At 39.9% G+C, this 21,834-nt stretch overlaps 1 protein-coding gene across 1 annotated transcript in view; it reads left to right on the top strand.

Annotated features, from left to right (window-relative positions):
* The window catches only part of METTL2A (methyltransferase 2A, methylcytidine), a 506,716-nt gene that overhangs the window by 26,368 nt on the left and 458,514 nt on the right, over nucleotides 1-21,834 (top strand). Inside the window, exons 2-3 of the mRNA XM_044055222.1 lie at nucleotides 13,864-13,955; nucleotides 15,302-15,741. Coding sequence (XP_043911157.1) covers nucleotides 13,864-13,955; nucleotides 15,302-15,741 — 532 coding nt within the window. The remainder of the gene's footprint in view (nucleotides 1-13,863; nucleotides 13,956-15,301; nucleotides 15,742-21,834) is intronic.

Raw genomic sequence — 21,834 nt, 5'->3', positions numbered from 1 at the left:
TATTCTTCCTTGCAAAAGTGCTCCGAATCTGTCACATTGCAAGGGCATCTCTTGTGCACAGCCCTCTTGAGGTCACCGTAAAGATTTTGTATTGGATTTAGGTCTGGGCTTAGACCATTCCAAAACTTTAATTTTCTTCTAGTGAAGCCATCGTTTTGTTGATTTGGATGTATGCTTGGGGTCATTGTGTTGAAAGGTGAAATTCCTCTTCATCTCCAGCTTTCTACCAGACACCTGAAGGTTTGGGGCCAAAAGTGACTGGTATCTGGAACTGTTCATAATTCCCTCCACCTTGACTAAAGCCCCAGTTCCAGCTGAAGAAAACCATCCCCAAAACATGATACTGCCACCACCATGCTTCACCGTGGGAATGGTGTTCTTTTGGTGATGCAAAGTGTTTTTGCGCCAAGTGTACCTTTTGGAATTGTGGCCAAAAAGTTAAGCCTTGGTCTCATCAGACCATAACACACATTCCCCCCATGCTTTTGGGAGACATGTATTGTTTTGCAAATTTTAGCCGGGCCTGGATGTTTTTCTCTGAAAGAAAAGGCTTCCATCTTGCAACCCTACCCCATAGTCCACATATGGAGAATACGGGAGGTTGTTGTCACATGTAGAATACAACCAGTACTTGTGAGAAATAACCTGCAACTCCTTCAGTGTTTCTGTAGGTCTCTTAGCAGCCTCCCTGACCAGTTTTCGCCTTGTCTTTTCATCAATTTTGGAGGACGTCCAGTTCTTGCAACATCACTATTGTCCCATATTTTCTCCACTTTTTGATGACTGTCTACGCTGTGTTCCATGGTATATCCAATGCTGTGGAAATTTTTTTGTACCCTTCTCCTGACTTTATACCTTTCAACAATGAGATCCCTTTGATGCTTTATAAGCTGTGTGCGAACCATGTTTTTTTCTGTAGCAGGCAACTGAGTAAATGTCAGGAAAATCCTACTAAGACAGCTGAACTTTATTTGGAGTTAGAGTCTCTTTAATCGATGGCATGTGTGTGCCCAAGAAGACTGAATGATGTAATTAAATCAAAAGGTGCTTCAACAAAGTATTAGTTTAAGGGTGTGCACACATATGCAACCAGCTTATTGTATGTTTTTTTTTATATTTTTTCCCCTAACATATTTGTTTATCAATTGAATTGTACAGGTTATAGGTCACATTAAAGGTGGGAAAAGTTTTGAAATTATTTATTGTGGTCTCTTTCTTTATATCACAAAAACCTGGCATTTTAACAGGTGTATGTACACTTTTTATATCCAGTGTGTATGTATGTGTGTATATGTATATGTATATATATATATATATATATATATATATATATATATATATATATATATGTATGTATATATATATATATATATATATATATATATATGTATGTATGTGTATATATATATATATATATATATATATATATATATATATATATATATATGCATACACACGCGCGCACACACACACATATGTGTATATATACGCATGTGTGTGTGTGTGTATATGTATGTATGTATATATGTATGTGTATATATATATATATATATATATATATATATATATATATATATATGTAATATGTCATAGTTGGCCAACAGGGTTCTGGCGGAAATTGGGCTACTGTTGGCCGAAGGAGGAGAAGAGGAGGAAGGCATGCCCGAAGGCAGGTAAAGGCTAGGACTGTGATAGTGAGGGTCAGAACTTTGAATGTTGGCAGTATGACTGGTATAGGGAGAGAGCTAGCTGATATGATGGACCGAAGGAAGGTTGGTATATTATGTGTGCAAGAGACCAGATGGAAGGGGAGCAAGGCTAGGTGTGTCGGAGGAGGGTTCAAATTATTTTATCATGGTGTGGATGGGAGTAGAAATGGCATAGGGGTTATCCTGAAGGAACAGTATGCTAAGATTGTTTTGGAGGTGGAAAGAGTGTCGGATAGAGTGATGTTTATGAAGTTGGAAATTGCCTGTGTAATGATGAATGTTGTTAGTGCATATACTCTACAAGTTGGGTGTGCGATGGATGAGAGAGAAACATTTTGGAGTGAGTTGGATGAAGTGGTGATGACTATACCCAAGGGTGAGAGACTGGTGATTGGAGCAGATTTCAATGGGCATGTTGGTGAAGGGAACAGAGGGGATAAGGAAGTGATGGGTAGGTATGGTGTTAAGCAAAGGAATGCAGAAGGTCAGATGGTAGTGGATTTTGCTAAAAGGATGGACATGGTTGTGATGAATACTATTTTAACAAGAGTGAGGAGCATAGGGTGACATACAAGAGTGGGGGAAGATGCACACAGGTGGATTATATCTTATGTAGAAGGGCCAGTCTGAAGGAGATTGGAGACTGTAAATTGGTGGCAGGGGAAAGTGTAGTTATGCAGCATTGGATGGTAGTTTGTAGGATGACATTGGTGATCAAGGAGAGAAGGAGGAGTGTGAGGGCAGCACCAAGGATCAAATGGTGGAAATTGAAAAAGGGTAATTGTGAAGTGGAGTTCAGGGAAGAGTTAAGACAGGCACTGGGTGGCAGTGAAGAGTTACCGAATAGCTGGGTAACTACAGCAGAGCTAGTAAGAGAGATGGCTAGGAAGGTGCTTGGTGTGATGTCTGGAAAGAGGAAGGAGGACAAGGAGACCTGGTGGTGGAATGAAGTACAGGAGAGTATACAGCGAAAGAGGTTGGCGAAGAAGATGTGGGATTGTCAGAGAGATGAAGAAAGTAGGCAAGAGTATAAGGAGATGAGGTGCATGGCAAAGAGGTGGCGAAGGCTAAGGATAAGGCGTATGAAGAGTCGTATGAAAGGTTGGACACTAAGGAGGGAGAAAAGGACCTGTACCGATTTGGCTAGACAGAGGGACCAAGCTAGTAAAAAAGTGCAGGTAAGGGTGATATAATGAGGGAAACGTACTCACACGCGAGGAGAGTGTGTTGAGCAGATGGAAAGAGTACTTTGAGGGGTTGATGAATGAAGAGAATGAGAGGGAGAGAAGGTTGGATGATGTGCGGTTGGATGATGTGCGGACAGTGAATCATGAAGTGCAGTATATTAGCAAGGAGGAAGTAAGGATGGCTATGAAGAGGATGAAGTATGGAAAGGCTGTTGGTCCAGATGATGTACCTATGGAAGCATGGAGGTGTTTAGGTGAAATGGCAGTGGAGAACTAGATTGTTTAATGAAATCTTGTAAGTGAGAGGATGCATGAGGAATGGAGAAAAAGTGTTTTGGTACCGATTTTTAAGAATAAGGGTGATGTGCAGAGTTGTAGTTGTAGTAACTACAGAGGGATTAAATTGATCAGTCAGAGCATGAAGTTATGGGAAAGAGTAGTGGAAGCTAGGTTAAGAAGGGAGGTGATGATTAGTGATCAGCAGTATGGTTTCATGTCAGGAACGAGCACTACAGATGCGACGTTTGCTCTGAGAGTGTTAATGGAGAAGTACAGAGAAGGTCAGAAGGAGTTGCATTGTGTCTTTGTGGACTTGGAGAAAGCATATGACAGGGTGCCTAGAGAGTAGTTGTGGTATTGTATCAGGAAGTCGGGAGTGTCAGAGAAGTATGTAAGAGTGGTACAGGATATGTAAGAGGGTAGTGCAGCAGCGGTGAGGTCTGCGGTGGGAGTGACGGATGCGTTTAAGGTGGAGGTGGGATTACATCAAGGATCAGCTCTGAGCCCTTTCTTATTTGCAATGGTGATGGACAGGTTGACAGACGAGATCAGACAAGAGTCCCCATGGACTATGATGTTTGCAGATGACATTGTGATCTGTAGTGAGAGTAGGGAACAGGTGAAGGAGACCCTGGAGAGTGGAGATATGCTCTAGAGAGAAGAGGAATGAAGGTCAGCAGGACTAAGACAGAATATATGTGTATGAATGAGAGGGAGGATAGAGGAATGGTGAGAATGCAGGAAGTAGAGGTGGCGAAGGTGGATGAGTTTAAATACTTGGGATCAGCAGTTCAGAGTAATGGTGAGTGTGGAAGAGAGGTGAAGAAGAGAGTACAGGCAGGATGGAGTGGGTGGAGAAGAGTCTCAGGAGTGATTTGTGACAAAGAGTACCAGTAAGAGCGAAAGGGAAGGTCTACAAGAGGGTAATGAGACCAGCTATGTTATATGGGTTGGAGACAGTGGCATTGACAAAAAGGCAGGAGTCTGAGCTTGACGTGGCAGAGTTGAAGATGTTAAGATTTGCACTGGGTGTGACGAGGATGGACAGGATTAGGAATAAGTATATTAGAGGGTCAGCCCAGGTTGGAAGGTTTGGAGACAAAGCCAGAGAGGCAAGGTTACGTTGGTTTGGACATGTCCTGAGGGGGGATGCAGAGTATATTGGGGAAAAAGATGCTAAGGATGAAGCTGCCAGGTAACAAGAAAAAGAGGAAGGCCTAAGATAAGGTTTATGGATGTGGTGAGAGAGAACATGCAGGTGGTTGGTGTGACAGAGCAAGATGCAGAGGACAGGAAGAAATGGAAACAGTTGATCCGCTGTGGTGACCCCTAATGGGAGCAGCCGAAAGAAGAAGAAGATATGAGTCATAGTTTCTGAATGAGTATGTAATTTGTGTATATTATTAAAAAGTGAGCTGAAATAAAATTATTATATCCAATTCCATTCCACGTTTCGTCCATCCATCCATCCACAACCTCTTTTTCCCATTTTTGCACGGAGGGGCCGAGGTTGTCACTTCAACAGTGATCATCTTGAGCCAGGGTTTACAGCACTGGATGGCTAGCTCTGCCACAGTAGTTCATCCACAGCACAGACTCACACACACACCTATGGCCAATTTAGTCTGCCCAGTCCATCTGCTGCATGTCTTTGGAATTTGGGAAGGAGCCGAAGCAACTAGAGGAAACCCAAGTGAACACAGGCAGGACATGCAGACTCTGCACAGAAGGCACCGCAGAAGAGAATTGAAACAGGAAGCTTTTGCCGTGAGGCAACGGTATCCGCTGTGCCACATTCTACATTCATTAGTATAAAACTGCAAGTGCGATCATTTCTCTTAAATAGCTGCTGTATTGCCAGGAGTGATCCCTCAACATTAGTAAATGTATGACATCTACTACTACTGTGTTCCTGCAGTATTTCGAGTGGCATTATTTTCTTCATGGAAATTGGTGTGTTAAACAAGTGGAAATTGGGATATGGTCATTTCATACCATATACTCCATAAATGGCAAAAATTTTGATTAAAGTGGTATGGACTGCTGTCCTATCCTCTGAACTCCTAAAACACGTTTTTCTGAGATGCGTGGAGTGCAGTGATCTGTAACAATTGTACCATTAATGCATTTTATGCCTTTAGCATCTGTTCAGAGTTCCAGAGTATGCATCCTGTTTGCTTGTACCTTGTATATATTAAACAATGTAACATTTAAATCCTGATGCACCTGGCCTTGTACAGTCTATGTTTATGTTGTCTGAATAAAAAATGGTACAGGAATTATCTGTTTTTAGAGTATGCTGATCTTTTTCCCATCCCAGATATTTTTTGACCCTGTGCTTGCCAACTGTCAAACCTCCTTCCCAGTTAGGCATCAGGCAGTCAGGATCACACAGGATCAGGGCAAGAGTTGTCTGGAGGGGTGTCTTTCATCCATACAGCCATTAAGGGTGCTTTGTGCCTTCACTTGCCCACTTGCATCTGTTGGTATCTGCCTTGAGGTAGATGCACTCCATGTGAGTGTTGTTTATTCCTCCAGACTAGGCCAGGGCATCCTCTAGTTTGTGATTCTAATCATTCATGGCTCAATGTTTGGAGAATTTTAACAATGCTTTAATACCTCCTTGTGGTAGTGACATAGGTATTGCATTGCCATGGGGAATTTCATGTCATCTTCAACGCATGTACATACCCCCCCCCCCGAGAGCTACCGTCACATTCCCACCCCCAGTCTGCAGCTTCTATGCAGTCCTTTGCTTGCTACAGAACACCACCAGACTGGTAACTATCATGCCGTCTTCCAGAAATGGGCAAGACAGTTCTGCTGCTCACTTCATTTCACCTCCTGGTGTCTTCTAGAGCCTGATCTGCTACTCGAACTGTGGTCTTGGAGTTTTATCCCTTGAGGCCACAGAGCTAGAAAGGGTGTTTTCTTTTGATTAGCAGTTCACTTCAGTATGCAGGACATTAGGAATGCTAGCCTGAATTATAGTTTGGTAGACATTTCCAAGCATGCTTCCTATAATGGTTGGCCTGATGGCAGACTTTACTAAATCTTCTCATCCACCATTTAGAAACCAGCATCAGTACCGTTGTACTGGATGGTGAAATACCTACAGACTTTTCCAATGTCCAAAAGAAGACATTTTTTATGATACTTTTGGGGACAGTTAATACTCTTTAACATGTGCAAATAACTTTTTTACAGATTAATTTCTGCAAGTCTTTTGGGTTTCTATTAGCATGATGGGAATGGACCCCATTCTGAAGTCAAAGTATGATTAAAGTTCGTTAAATTATTATTGTTTCAGTCTCTGAAGAGTGCTTTTTGTGACGCCCTCAACGTGCCCAGAATTGACTCCTGCAATTAGTATGGAGTAACGTGTATTGGTGACATATCTAAATACGACTGTATATTCTTTTTTATGAGATCCATTGCTCCTATTATTGGAACTGTATGGATATCCCTCTTCCACATTGTCCTTGTTTCTGCCTGCACGTCCTGGTATTTTATGACTTTTTGTCTCAGTTTACGTAACACAGTATAATTGCTAGGTGTAGCAATTTTGGTGATAAATGCTACTTTTTCGTCTTCTTTTCATGGGCTACTATATCTGCTTTTCTCGCATCTGTTTTTTGAACAGTTGGTAATGGGTGATCCCATGTGATATAAACTTCATTTTTTATAATTCTTTGTGTCTTGTTTCCAGTGCTTCTCAACTACTTCAATATTATAATGTTTGTACAATCCCCAATGCAACAGTCTTGCTACATTATTATGCCTTTCTGTATGGAGGCGTTCTGCCATTAGTATATCACACCCAGCAACAAGATGTGTAACTGTTTCCAATTCTGTTTTACAAAACCCGCATTTATCTGTTTCTGCAACATATTCAATGGACTTTGTAAACTAACGTGTATGTAGGCCACTGTCCTGGGCCTCCAATATTAACCTTTCATCTTTTGGTTTAAAATTACTTCTCCTTAACCATTCCTGCATTAGATCCTGATCAACATGAGGTTGTTCCAGGAGTTTTCTGCACTTGCAGTTATATTTATGCATTTTTCGTATTTCTTCCCTTCTCATGTGATCCTTCAACTTGTATTCTTTCTTTTGTTTTTGGCACATTCAGTTGCTGGCTGATTTTTGTCTACTTCTGGTATGATTTCCATTTCCGCTTGACATCGGTATCCGCAGTGGTGGTGCTGCGGTAGCGTGGTCGCCTCACAGTAAGACGCTGACCGGTTCGACTCTCAGCTAGAGCATCTTCTGCGTGGAGACATGCGTGAATGGATGTACCTTCGTTAAAGGTTGTGCGTCAGGGCTGGCAACTCGGCATGTAAAAATCAACTGCCAGTCATTAGCGGACCGGAGTTCCGCTGTGGCAACCCCTAACTGGGAAAAGCCGAAAGACGCAACAACCAGTATGTTTCTGCTAAACTAAGCATAGAAGTTATCTTAGACTTGTTCTCGTCATGTTTTAAATCTTTCACTATGTTTGGATTTTGTGAGTTCAGCAGATGTTGACATGTAATGAATTTCAAGGAGGCTCATACCTCCTTCAGAGCGGGGAATATATCATCTTGGAATACACCGGTTATTATAAATGATTTAATAATCATGCAACATTTTTCTTGCTTTCTTGTCCAACTGATCCATTACCTTTAGGGGCCAGTCATTTCCCCCCCAAAATTAAGTTAGAACAGGAAGAGCAAACTGGTTTATAAAGTTTGGGCTTATTCCAAGATGTCAGGGCTGTTATCACTATTATTTTAGTCTTCTAAAATATTCCTTACCAAGTTTTTTTCACATTTGTTCTTGTTTTTTTTATCCCTCCCGACTGTTTATACACTCCCTCCTGCTCAAGTTTCTTTTTATCACTTTCCTGTCCTAGACTGATATTTTCTTGGTGCTGAAGCTTTCCTGCTTTAAAGGTTGCTTTTTGCACATTTATCAAGGCAAATGTCATTCTTACATCACCTGAGAAAGTTTTGACCTCTTGCAGTTATACTTTTAGTTCCTCATCTAATGAAATATGCAGTTGTAAATCGTCCACAAAAAAGATTGGTCTTTACAATTTATTGTTTTGTGGGAACCAAATTATAACTATGACTTGGTATGTTTAAGAGAAAACTCCACCTTAGAACTCAAAAAACATATTTTTTTACTGTATCTTTGTTTTTGAGCTATTTTAATGCCTCAAAATCACGTCAAGTGATTGTTTTTCTCAAAATGGCGGAAGATGGGACCTGCCTTGGTAACGTGATTTTGTTTTCTTGCTTTCATTCCTTCTTCCCAGATTACATTTAAAGTCCTCTTTATATGACTCATGCTAGACATAAGGAAGTAAGTGCTGTTTTCTCATGCCACTAAGGTTGAATGGCAGGGCTATGAAGCACTGTCATCTAAACACACCTTCTGTAACAGCACTGCTTCTATGTTTACCTGACTGAGCCTCATTTATGTGTCTGTTAGGGCTTGTTCTATACTATAAATAGTTGTTAGCTACTTGCAACAAAAGAAAGTTGATAAATAACAGGTTTTTGTAAGAAGAGTCTTTTGTAGTCCTAAAAGATTTGACAAACCACCTCCACCACACACACATGCTGAGGTGTGAAAACTCTCACTGCAGTAAATGATCCTTGCTGTACATTTACAAGTGACACGTAGTAGACTCTAAACTTTGTCTGTCTTCTACTTCCCAATGCTTTCAGTGGGAGGATTTTTCTATGTCATGAAAGATGCAGACTTAAAATGTGCTTTGCTAGTTTCTCAATTATTTATGTCATGTTCACTCTCCTTTTTTCTATTTTATATTTATTTATACTTTGGTAACCAGGAAAGTGAACTGGCCCCAGGACCATTTTCAGCCACAACTTAGGCTATATTGGCAAAGATAACCATTATTAAATGCACTTAGCAATACAAAACCCGCGGTAGTGGTGCTGCGGTAGCATTGTCGCCTCCCAGCAAGACGTTGTCGCGTTCGATTCTCAGCTAGAACGTCTTCTGTGTGGAGGCATGCGTGAATGGGCGTGCCTTAGTTGAAGGTTGTGCGTCAGGGCTGGTAACTCGGCACGTAAAAATCCACTACCAAACATTAGCGTACCGGAGTTCCGCTGTGGCGACCCCTGACCGGGATAAGCCGAAAGACACAACAACAACAACTTAGCAATACAAAGAAAAAAAAATACTGACATAAAGACCTTGACCAAGTTTGCATGTGCAACACATAGCTAATGTGTGACAGTGACCAAGTTTGCATGTGCAACACATAGCTAATGTGTGACAGTGACCAAGTAAATCATTAAGCAGCATTTAGTAGAATGTATACATTAATAATGCTTAACTGTTTATAAGTAATTAATTGTAAACACACACACACACACGCATATATAGTGTGTGCGTATGTGTTTCTGTATATGTGTGTATAAAGTACATATGTACAAAAGCATATGACTGTGTGTGTGTGTGTGTGTGTGTGTGTGTGTGTGTGTGTGTGTGTGTGTGTGTGTGTGTGTGTGTGTGTGTGTGTTTGTATGTATTTAAAAACAGTTAAGTACTTCTGATTTCCTTTTCTTAGTGTTTTTAATGCAAGGGCACATAGTAAGTGTATGTTAAAGTAAATTCAGCTGTATATTATGGTTGCACTCTAACAATGTAAGGACTGACTCTGTCAGTGAGAATCTCGAACCCTGGTTCTTTCTCTACTAGATGTGCATCTCCCTTTGGAAGGATGTCACAAAAAAGCATACAGGACCTTTTTATGAACAATATCAGTGCACCTAGTTGATAGGGTTACCACGTGACTCTTTCTGCAGTTCTGGCCGGGGGGGGGTGTGAAAATGGTAAATGCATTGATATTTTACAAAAATAATATTTCTGACTTTTCTCTAAATGTCACAGAAATCTTTGATACTATATTTGTTATCTTAACATATAAACTATTATAAATAATGTTTAAAGCTTAGCATTTCAATACTGTGTTGCTGCTTATGTAGATTTGTTAGAAGAGTTGTCAATTGCCTTTAAACCCCTGACTGATCTAATTGCTTTGTAACCCTTGACTGATCTAATTGCTTTGTTTTGCTACGAAAGGAGAGTGTTAAGGTCTTCTTCCCCTGCAATAAAAACTGTGGAAAACAGTTCCACAGCTTTGCCTTTTTACATCAGCTGCTGCGTTCCTGACATTAGCAAATTAATTGCCCATCTAAGATTGACAGTAGTAGCTGACAGGGTAAAGTACAGATTTAACTGTCTGTGATATGTCATGCAGGTGGAGACTAAGTTCTCTGTAAATTATGTGAGAAGTTGAATTTAAAAAAAACAAGTAGATGGACTTTTCCCTTCCGTTGACTCCAATGCAAGGAAATAAAAGTTTTAAAAAGTACAAGCAGGTTCCTGGTACCTACACAATGCTGAAACCATATTGTAGGGAGGAAAGAAACCTAACGATTAAGTTAAACTGTATGAGAGGGTGGAGTTTTCCTGTAAGTAAACAGCGTAATATGTTAAGAGCAACGGTGACAAAGAATCACCCTGGAATATCTCCCTTTGAATTTTTTTCCCTGAAATAGTAATTTGTCCTTGATCATAGCTTAGCTGCAAAGTGGTTTACTACTCTTTCATGGTAACTGTAATGTAATTGTGTAGGGTATATCTTGTACATTTGTAAGCACTGTTTTATCCACGAATGTGGGATTCCGTCATGCGTATCTGTAGTCTGTCCATGCTGTACTTGTGTTTGTCCTCTTTTTACAGTTTTCCATTATGACTTTATTTAACAACAAATGATCCTTTATCATATATGACTTTCTTTTGCTATGGTTTTTCTTTTCTTTTTCGCTCTTTTTTTTTTTTAATTTCTCCAAATCTTTTGGGTTTCTAATACCATGACTGGAATAGACCCCATTCCTTAGTCAAAGTACAGCTAAAGTTCATGAAACTAGTATTGTTTCAATCTTTGATGTCAGCCAGAAGTGTTCTTCACAGCACCTGCAATGTGCCCAGTAATTACTCCTGCAATTCGTATGGAGTTGCATGCATTGGTAACCTATTTAAATATGATTGTAGATTCTTTTTTATAAGGCCCATTGCACCTACTACTATTAGAACTGTATGGGTATCTTTCTTCCACATTGCGCTCGTTTCTGCCTGCAAATCCTGATATTTTATGACTGTCTGTCTCTCTCTATGCAAGACACTGTAGTCACTGGGTGTGGTGATGTTGGTTATCAATGCTACTTTTGTCTTCTTTTCATAGATCACTATATCCAGTTTTCTATCATCTATCTTTTGAACTGTTGGTAATGGATGATCCCATGTGATGTAGACTTCATAATTTTCTGTGATGCTTTGTGGCTCATGTTTCCAGTGCTTTTCAGCCATTTCAGTACCATAATGTTTGCACAATCCCCAGTGCAACAGTCTTGCCACACTGTTATGCCTTTCAGTATATAGTCCTTCTGCCATTAGTGTGTCACAACCAGCAACAAGGTGTGCAACTAAACATTCATTTGTCTGTTTCTCCCACATGTTAAAAGGACTTTGTAAACCAACGTGTACGTAGCCCACTGTCTTGTGCCACCAGTATTAACCTTTCATCTTTTGGTTTGAATTTGCCTCTCCTTAACCATTCCTTATCAACATGAGGTTCTTCCACTAGTTTTCTATACTTGCAGCTATATTTATGTATTTTCCAAATTTCTCGCCTTCTCATCTGGTCCTTCACCTTATATTCTTTCTTTTGTTTTTTTTGGCACATTCAGTTGCTGCTTGATTTTTATTTACTTCTGGTTTGATTTCCATTCCTGCTTGACACCGATATGCTTCTGCTAGCCTGAGCTGGGAAGTCATCTTAGATTTATTCTCCTCATATTTCAAAACTTTCACTACATTTGGGTCTTGTGAGGTTAGCAGATATGTGTGGATTCCCACAATTGCAGATCTATACATGTAATCAATTTCAAGGAGACCCATCCCTCCTTCAGAATGAGTAATAATATATTTCCTTGGTTTGCACTGATTTTTATAAATCATTTGGCGAGCATAAAGTATCCTTGTTTTCCTGTGTAATCTGTCCAACATGTTTTGGGACCAGTCAGTCACTCCAAAACTGTAAGTTAGGACAGGAAGAGCAAATTGGTTTCTAGATGTCTGCGCGGTTTTCAGGATTAATTTAAGTCTTCTAAAGAATTCCTTACTAATTTTTATTCGCATTTGTTCATGTTTTATTGTTGATCCTTGATCAAGTCCCTTGCAGTTGTGCTTTCAGTTCCTCATCTGATGAGCTATACAGTTTTAAATCATCGACAAAGTGAAGATGAGAAGTCTTTCCACTTTGTTGTTTTCTAGAAGCCAGATTATAGCCATGGCCTAAGCTGTTAAGTAGAGGTCTTTCAATTACTTTTACCTTGTTTCCCAGTTCTCTATAAAACTTTTCTGGATCATCAGTAAATTGTTTATTTTGTACTTTTCCTTTATATTTATCTACATATCTAAGTTTTTCAGCCTGTGCTGAGATTTTTAGTTTATTTGCGACAGTGCATGACAGATCCTGATCTGTTCTAATACTGTTGAGTTGCTTTTATCACAGCTATTTTACTAAGTATTTTTGTTGATCTGTTCCCTTTTCTATACTCTTCTAACAGTGACACTTCTTGTCTTAATTGCTTTATAGTTTTCTCTATTCAATACTTCCATAATGGTATTCGATTTCTCCTCTTCCTTTCCCTTACTACACTGTGTTCTTGTGGTAGAACTTTATCAGTTATTAATTTAGCTGCACAGTATTATATCCTGTTTACTTCTGTTATTTTGCATGGATCTCTATGGACAGTCCTAATTACTGTGTTCTATCCTATTTACTTATGTTATGTCACATGGACCTCTAGGGACAGTCCTAATTACTGTGTTCATTTGTTTTATCAAACTTCTGACTTTTGGGGTTTTTATTGACCTTCTGCAGTCTGTTTCTTTCATTGATCTTAAAATGTCTAGCTATCTCTATTAAGTCAAGCAACTGTTCTCTTAGCTCGTTTTCTTCTAAACTGAGGGCACATTTTTTGTCTCCCATTTCCTGTGGGCATTCTGTAGAAATTCTGTTGCATCTTCCTGTGGTACATTCTCTTCAATTTCATCCTGTGCCATCCATTGCTCTGTCATATGCCATCCATTGCTCTGTCATATGGGAACTCACTGGTCTATCACTTCTCAACATTAACTGCGTCAGTTTCCACAGTTTCCTGTACCTTCTCTTGCTGTCCATCTTGAAGTGAATGTTTATACTGGTTTCCTGTGTAAGGCTACAAAATATCTTCATATGGCACCTGACCAATTGCTTCCCGTTCCACTGATTTCCCCCCTAATTTGGAGGTCAATTGCTCTATCCTATGTAGTATTTCGCTGTATAGTATTTATGAACTTTAAGACTGCTTATGAAGAATTTTCTCCTGAACTGTTTATCATGAAATCATATAAGTTATGACAGTTGTCTATGGTGCTGAAAAGAATTGTGAAATCATATGTCCTCAGAAGATATCAAAACGTTCCAATTTTTTTACTTTAACTGCCAAAATCATTATTCCTCTGTTAAAAAAATGGATGTGGCCACATGGATTATCTTTGATTCCTGGATTGATGAATCATCAAGCTAAGCTGTCATATTTTGTGACTTGTCTTTTTTACAGGGATAATGTAGAATGGTCTGAAGAACAGGAAGCAGCTGCCAGAAAAAAAGTCCATGAAGGCTGTGCTCAGTTGGTGTCTGAAGAACATCGAGGTAAGCAGGGTAGTGGGGAAAAGCTGTTAGATCTGCTTGACACTTTATCGTATGCAGTACTGAGACCATTTTTTAATCTAGCAGAATGCTTTGGAGAAGGCTAAAAACAGAATTATTGGCAGCTGGAATTCAGTGACAGACATAGTCTTAAAAGTAGCCAAGATATTGGGAATACATTCTGTGGAAGGTTGGATGTGTGGAGCTTAGGAAAAGTGAAGAGCACAGAAGAAAGGGCATGGCTAATAGATTGAGGGGATCAGATAAAGGAATTAAATACCGAGAACTTGTTTTAAGGTGGTAGCTCTGTGTAATTGAATTGGTGATGAAGGTAGAGCCATTGCATAGTGACTAGCATCATAACTGGAAAGGCATGTTTGGGTTTGTGGTAACTTTCTGGAGTTGTATCATGTTAGGCATGAACTCTAATGTACTAGTATCAGGGAACTCTAAAATTTTGTAGTGTCATCTTGACAAGGTATTTCTGAAGTTTGGATGGTCTTGTGTTAGTGACCTCTACTTATAGCAAAGATTAGTCTATTTCAAGCTTTATTAATAAGTGTCTTCTACAGTGCAATGCTTACCTGCTATATGGGAAACTCAGACATGTTGTGCCCATTATGTCATCTATTGTTTTGGGTGGTTAGGGACTAAGGCGTGTTATAGGTTTATAGGTGAATACTAGGCTAACTGCTCTAAAGGGTTGTTTTAAGAATAGCTAATATCCCAAGGTCAGAATCAAACCCTTTGCCTTGTATTTATAAAGTGAAGACCTTAACCATTGTACCAATATTTCCAACAAGTTAGGCCATTGTTGCAATACCATAAATTTCTTTCTTTGATGGCTATTCTGTACAATTATGGTTTTATGACTTTCAGAACATGGTGATCCTTTGCATGGCTACTACATATCTGAAAGCAGTAGGGTATGTTGCTACATAGTTCTTCGGGGAGTCTGTTTTTGAATTGTGCAGGGCTGTAGTATGCAGGCTGGACCATGCATCGGTCGTGCATGATTGTAGCTGATGCTTATGACTTCTGGCCCATATAATTAGTTGAGTTTTCAGTAGTGAAGACTGACTGTAGATCAGGTGTGGCAGTGTGTTTCAGTGTTTGGGCTTGGTTGTTCTAATTTGTTAACTCTCGTCAGATTGGTTTAAGATATGAGACTGCTTGTTTTCTTGCTCAGGGTTGTTTCATAGACATGTCAGTAAGATTTTCTAGCATATGGAAATTATACTAGGATTTTTAAGTATTTTCTGTGGAGTAAGGTAGAGGTGTAGGTTATTTTGGACTAAACTGCACTTACATATTTTGTAATAAAATGATCCCATTCTTTTGTTGTTTAGAGGAATATGAAAGCAAAGCAAGTAAGTACTGGAATGACTTTTACCAGATTCACGAGAATCGCTTTTTTAAGGACAGACACTGGCTTTTCACAGAATTTCCTGAATTAGCATCTAATTGCACCCAAAATTCAGTCATGGAAACAAAATCTGAATCTGGTTTCTTTGGCCTTGGAAGCCACAACTCCTTAGATGCTTGTGCTTCACCCCAGTTAGAAATCTCCCAAGAAGTTGGAAATGGAAAACAAGAAGCAACTGCAAACAGAAATCTGGATGAGACCTATATAGCTGAACAAGAAACACAGCCTGTTAAAGACTTGGAAATTGACCAGAACAGTGATGAAAACAGGGACCTTTTGGAGCACATAAATACCAAGTTAGAAGCTGTAAAACTTTGCAATGGCGATTTCCCAGGATCTTCTGCCATGTATCGTATACTAGAGGTATGAGTACACTATGTAGGATGACATCACTGAGATGTCAAATCAGTATGATGCCACAATTCTTAATATTTTGATCTTTTTTTTTTTTACTTGATTGTAAATGCAGAATCAAGGAAAGTGTAATGTACAAATGAGCAAAGCACCTTTTAGTTTTTCATATTTGTGGAATTATAGTGTGTGGGGGATGTATTTGTCTGCTGTGTTGATGCTTAACTGGATAGGAGCCACTAAACAAATGTTTCTTTATTCATAAGATAACGTCTGTTAAAGTGATTTTATTTAGGTATTTATTTGCATGTGCTTACCAGGAAAGTTCAACTGGGCAAAGCAGTTTTTTCAGCTGAAGCCCAAGAAGAAAAAAACTTTGAGTAGGTTACAAGCAGAATGGTTAAAGAACATAGCATGTGTACAAAGGGTAAGTAAAATTCAGAATTGTATACCTATGTGCAAGAATGCAAACATGAAATTCTATACATAGACTAGTCTTGTAGACAACAATAGATGGGATGAGTGCTTGGTTCCTTCTATACTTCATTGGCTTCTTGGGATATGTGCAAAAATGTGCACACTCCCTGGGAACATTGTGTGTGATCACATGGAAGTTATGGACAAATGAATGAAAAAACCCTTATTGCCTAAATAGTGACCTCCCTGTGACCAGCAAGAGCCCAGTCAAGGAAAGATGAGTCTTGTTCATGGCAAGAGGGCTGATGGTTGGCAGGTAGCAGGAATAAAAAGACAAACTAGAAAAGCGAAGATGTTCAAGCTATATAACCTGCGTATTTGCTGGATATATAATGAACTCTGAAAGCTACACAATGCAGAAAAATTATAACTGGAATTCAGCTCAGAAAAGGGGACCACTACTTACCTCCTATATTATGGCTAGAAGCAACGTTTATATCTTTTTGTAAATAACAGAAGGATATGTTAAGTAGACATCAGGAGAGGTGCATTCTGATTTTCTTTCTGCCTAGAACTTTGTGGTGGTTAAGAATACTGGAGGTGTGTATTGTACAGTATGAATATGTACATACCTGATCCTTTACACTGTAAACACATCTATGAGCAACAATTTCTGCAAATTGTATTCTTATTAGAATATGTTTTAAGGGAAACATTGCTCCCTCAATGACTGCCTAGTTGTTAATGACGAGGGTTAAGAGGGCAACAGGCTCCACTGAAGACTTGCAAATTATTACTTAATTCTAGGGAAATATTTACTTTCATTAAACTGAACTACTATATGGCAGTAAACAGAAATACTGTCGCCATCACTTTGTACTTCCACGAAGGCCTGGCATGTAGAATTGTGCAGCTCACCTAGCACAATGCAAGTTACTTCAAGCCATGGTGCAGTTACACAGCTCATATTAAATGGACTGGGTATTAATTGCAGTCAGCAATGGTTATGGTAAAATTAGGCATTTCAGAAGGAATGCGTGACTATCTCTGATAATCTGAAGATCTCTAAACTTTATAACAGAGGAAGCAGGATTTGCCAAAGATATTCAGGTATTTTTAAGGTGCAATTAGGTTTTTATTCAGCAAGAAGGTGTTCTAAGAAATGGAAAGAACTGATTTATGGAAACTGTAAAATGAGGTTTGTGAAAACCTCATTTTTCTTTTTTTCCGTAGTTTGTCTAGAATAATGTGTGTACTACTGGCTAAAGGCCATTGTGTTTGTTGTGCAAGAGACTGGTAGACTGAATACACCACTGAGTCCTCATCTCCTAATTTTTTCTTTCTTCTCAGAATGACACTAGATTACTCAACCACTTATTGAGTCCTTTTAACTCCACCACTTTGTGGTGGAAGTTAATGTTTAAATTCCTTTTATTACTATAAACTGTGCATTAAATGATCAGTGCATCTTTGCATCTTTTGTTTTCTAGGTGTATTTTGCCCTCATGCCTGCTGACTAGCAAGGTCCTCTGCCCCCCATAGGGTTTCCCATTTGTCCTTCTGGCTTAGGATTTTTTTTCCATGTGCACCATTAAGAGCTATATATAATCTGTGGTTGTTACAAAACCAGAGTGCCACATTCAGGGAAAAGTTTGAAGATACAAATGTTACTTGCTTTTGTATTAATGAAAAACATGATGTTCTTCGTGTTTCACTGTTGCAGTCCTAACATATGGGTTATCCGACTCCCGGTAGCCCTCAGTTGGCCCGAATACCAGAGTCCTCTGTATATGACGTCGGCTGCAAACTGATGTCAAAACGTCCAGTATAAAGGGAGGTGGCCGACACCATTTCCTCAGTCTTTCTTGCCGCGGAGCCCGAAGCAGATGCAGTTCGCACTAATGTTGGTCGGCCGTTTGCCTTCTTTCTGCATTCCGACTACCAAGTTGAAGACGCCCTCAGATAAGTACCCCATTGGGGACCCTCTTTTGTTGCTTTAACGAATGTCAGATAAAGTTAATAACTGTCTTGCCTGTGGAAAACAGATTCTGCACCATGATTTTCATTCCTATTTTATAACTTGTTTGGGCCTTGAGCATGACGTCCCTAACTGTGATCTCTGTGCTTCCTTCACCCACGTACCATACGCCATAGAGCTAAGATTTTATATAAGCATTTCGGAGTGTGGCCTAAGTTCGTCGGTGTCTTCTGCTCACCCGACTTCGGATATACCTCGGAAACGCAAGGACAAGGACCGTGACATGCCTAGGGTTAAAGCTGCTGAATACCCGCCGGTGAAATTGGTTGTCGAACCAGTGGTAGATAGTGAGGCACTTTTGCAGCCCCTACAGTCCACAGATTTTCAGCAGCAGGCCTTTGCCGAGACCTATGTAGAGTCCTCCATGCAGCAGGCTGCTATTTTGTCTTCAGACCCACCGGCTGTCGCCACCTCAGGTGGGTCCAGAGCCGCTATGCAGGCACCGGCTTCTGACACCTCTTCTCTTCGACATGAGACCAGAGCCAGGCTGACTACCTTAGCTCAGACTTCTGCAGTTGCTAGGACTCCTGAGTCCCTCCAGATTACTAGCAAACCTACCAGTTGCAAATCTACCCACAAACTGGAGTCTGTCTCCTCTCCTGTGCCTCAGTCCCAGTTGGTAAAGATGGCTGGTGATCTTCTTTCCCTTATTAAGGGCTCTCATCCCCCCTTCCAAGAGGGTTATGGAATTGTCTCCTGATGTTTTGTCTGAATCAGATTCTGAGGTTTCCAGTATTTCTGCTGGTGAGGAAGGAAATTCTCAACTTTTTTCTGGCTTTTGAGGATTCTGATGCTGAGGACTCTATCCCTTCCGCCTCGCCTCCAGATGGCCTTTCCTTTCAGGATACTTTCAATACTCTTAGGGAGCACTTTAAATGGGAAAGTCAGGATTTTCCTCAGTGTAAGAAGAGGATCTGGTAATTTTTGGATTTGCCACAGCATAAACCTCTGGCTATACTTCCTGTTTTGGAAGTTGTGGATGATGTTTTCATGGAAAATTCTTTAACTCCTAATTCTGTTCCTCCTGCTCCCAGAAAACCTGATAGATATTATAGGGTTCCTGATTCTCATCATTTTCCTTTTATAAATCGTACTGCTGATCCTGAGATTATTTCTCAAGGTTCCAAGGGTGTTAATGCTACTATTGGCTGAAGATCTTGAAAATCTTTATTCTTCACCACAGCTCTTGGCTGCTGTGTGTTCCTGGCTCTGGGGTAAATTAGGATCTCTGCCCAACCTGATTGTTCAGTATTAATGAGGATTTGCCCTGCCTGCTGAATAGCAACCTTTTCCACATAATACTGCGGTCTCCCCATACTAAGGAACGGAACCCATCCTCTCCCTGTGCAACAGTCCCTCAAGGGAATAAGTAAAATAAGAGAAAGTATGTGCTTTAAAACCACTGTCTGTAGACATAATAGTGTGTAATACTGTAGGTTTGTAAATTTACTCTCAATAGCCAGGACAGCCAGCAGCTAAAACCGATCGGTTCCCAAACCTAGCCTCCCTTCCCCTCTTTTAACCTATGTTAATAACTTGTATCCTTCCCTACTTGTTTAGTTGTAAACCCACTATATCCGTCTATTATTTTATACTCTTCACTGCCTAGCCACTCTGCATATTCTTCCTACTACCTAGGTTTTTATCGCCTACCTCTCCCCACCTAAACGTACCTTAGTAATCAGCTCTACTGATTGTTCTCCTGGGGTTCACTCCTTCTGTAGCTCCGACCTTGCTGCTATAGCCCACTGTGCATTTCTATGCTGCCTCTTGGCTACATCACTCTGCTCCTAACCTTATCCTTTCTTCCCTTCAACTTTTCTTCTTCCTCACATCCCTATCCCCTTTCATGTGGACTGAACTATTTACCTAATACAGCTTAGGTACCGGTCCCCTCCCCTCCCCTCACTACCTATTGAATAGTACTAGCTAACTTCTGGTCTTTACCTGCCCTTGTCTATCCTCTTCCCACTCCCCTCTTTCCTATGACATCACCTATCTATTAAATTTAACTTGCCCCCTGTGTCGCCATCTTTATTCTTCGCCCTAGCTCTAGGCTGCTGTGCGTTCCTGGCTCTGGGGTAAATAGGATCTGTAAGTACGCTTTCTTATAACCATTTAGTACCTGGGGCTTATCCCCTTATAAATGTGACTAAAAGCGTGTATCTAATGTCAAATGCAATTACTTATGTCTAAAAGGGTGTAGCGGTGTTATTTTTAGACGTTATCGGCTAACTTAGATCGTGTCTCTGCACGTGGAGTGAACTTAAGAGGTGAAGTTACCGGTAGGACGCTCCTTTGCTATGCTAGCATGTTTGGGTGCTGTCTATCCTAAGTAAAGCCATGTTGAGTAACACGTTTGTTGAGTAGCACTATAATATTACTGTTGGATTGAATTTAGAGGTGGATGGAGAGATTTGTCTTAAGTAAGCTGTCTGTGCCTATGGCACACTAACAATGCTATAATATTATAACGTCTTAGCGTGGCTATAGTTCAACCCTGTTTCTGTCGATGTACACTGTTAGGTAAGCTTGAATAGGCAGAGAATAGCCTAAGCAAACTGTATTACCCTTATCTTCAACACATCAAGATAGCATTTCTAGCTTACTTTTACACTATTAAGCGTTTTTAGCTTACTTTAATCCACTGTTGAAGAGGGTTGAATACAAACTTATTTGAATTATATGGGTCCTATTATCGAGGAGGGTTGCATTACAAACTTATATGAGCTACATGGGTCTTATCGTACCATTGAATGAATGAATGAATATAACCTAAGCTACTTTTTACATGGGTCCTATCTGACTAGTTGTACTTTATTCACATTACAATTGCTGTAACTGCTACTGTTAGACAGCATATGCCATGTTTGACTAGCAGCTATGTATAGTACTGCATCTCTACCGATTTATGATTGCATTTTAACTGTGTACTTTGCTCCCCACAGCATTTACTGTTCAAGGCAAACAGTGTTCTATTTTTATTGATATTAATGATGCTTTGAGAAATTCTCATATGCTATATTATATCTTCCTACCTATTGAACTCTACCAATTGTGCCTAGTATTTTGTAATTAACATTAATTATACATAGAATAGAGTCAAAATATATCTGGCTGTCATGTTTGTGCTAGCATGCTAGTGTGTTCATTAGCCTGCTTGCTAGTAATACCTATTAAGTGTGTATAACTGTGTGTTTTTCTCTCTGTATGTCTGACTGCTGTTTCTCTCGCCCTCTCTATTACCAGCTGCCCAACCTGATTGTTCAGTATTAATGAGTATTTGCCCTGCCTGCTGAATAGCAACCTTTTTTCACGTAATACTGCGGTCTCCCCATACTAAGAAACGGAACCCTTCCTCTCCCTGTGCAACAGTCCCTCAAGGGAATAAATCAAATAAGAGAAAGTATGTGCTTTAAAATCACTGCCTGTAGACATAATAGTGTGTAATACTGTAGGTTTGTAAATTTACTCTCACTAGCCAGGACAGCCAGCAGCTAAAACCGATTGGTTCCCAAACCTAGCCTCCCTTCCCCTCTTTTAACCTATGTTAATAACTTGTATCCTTCCCTACTTGTTTAGTTGTAGTCCCACTATATCATTCTATTATTTTATACTCTTCACTGCCTAGCCACTCTGCATATTCTTCC

This window comes from Protopterus annectens, chromosome 13.part0 (assembly GCF_019279795.1).
Source record: "Protopterus annectens isolate FY-2018-M chromosome 13.part0, PAN1.0, whole genome shotgun sequence".
NCBI classification, from domain to species: domain Eukaryota; kingdom Metazoa; phylum Chordata; order Ceratodontiformes; family Protopteridae; genus Protopterus; species Protopterus annectens.
The sequence above is the reverse complement of the archived record's forward strand: the minus strand, read 5'-3'. Positions and strand labels throughout refer to the sequence as shown.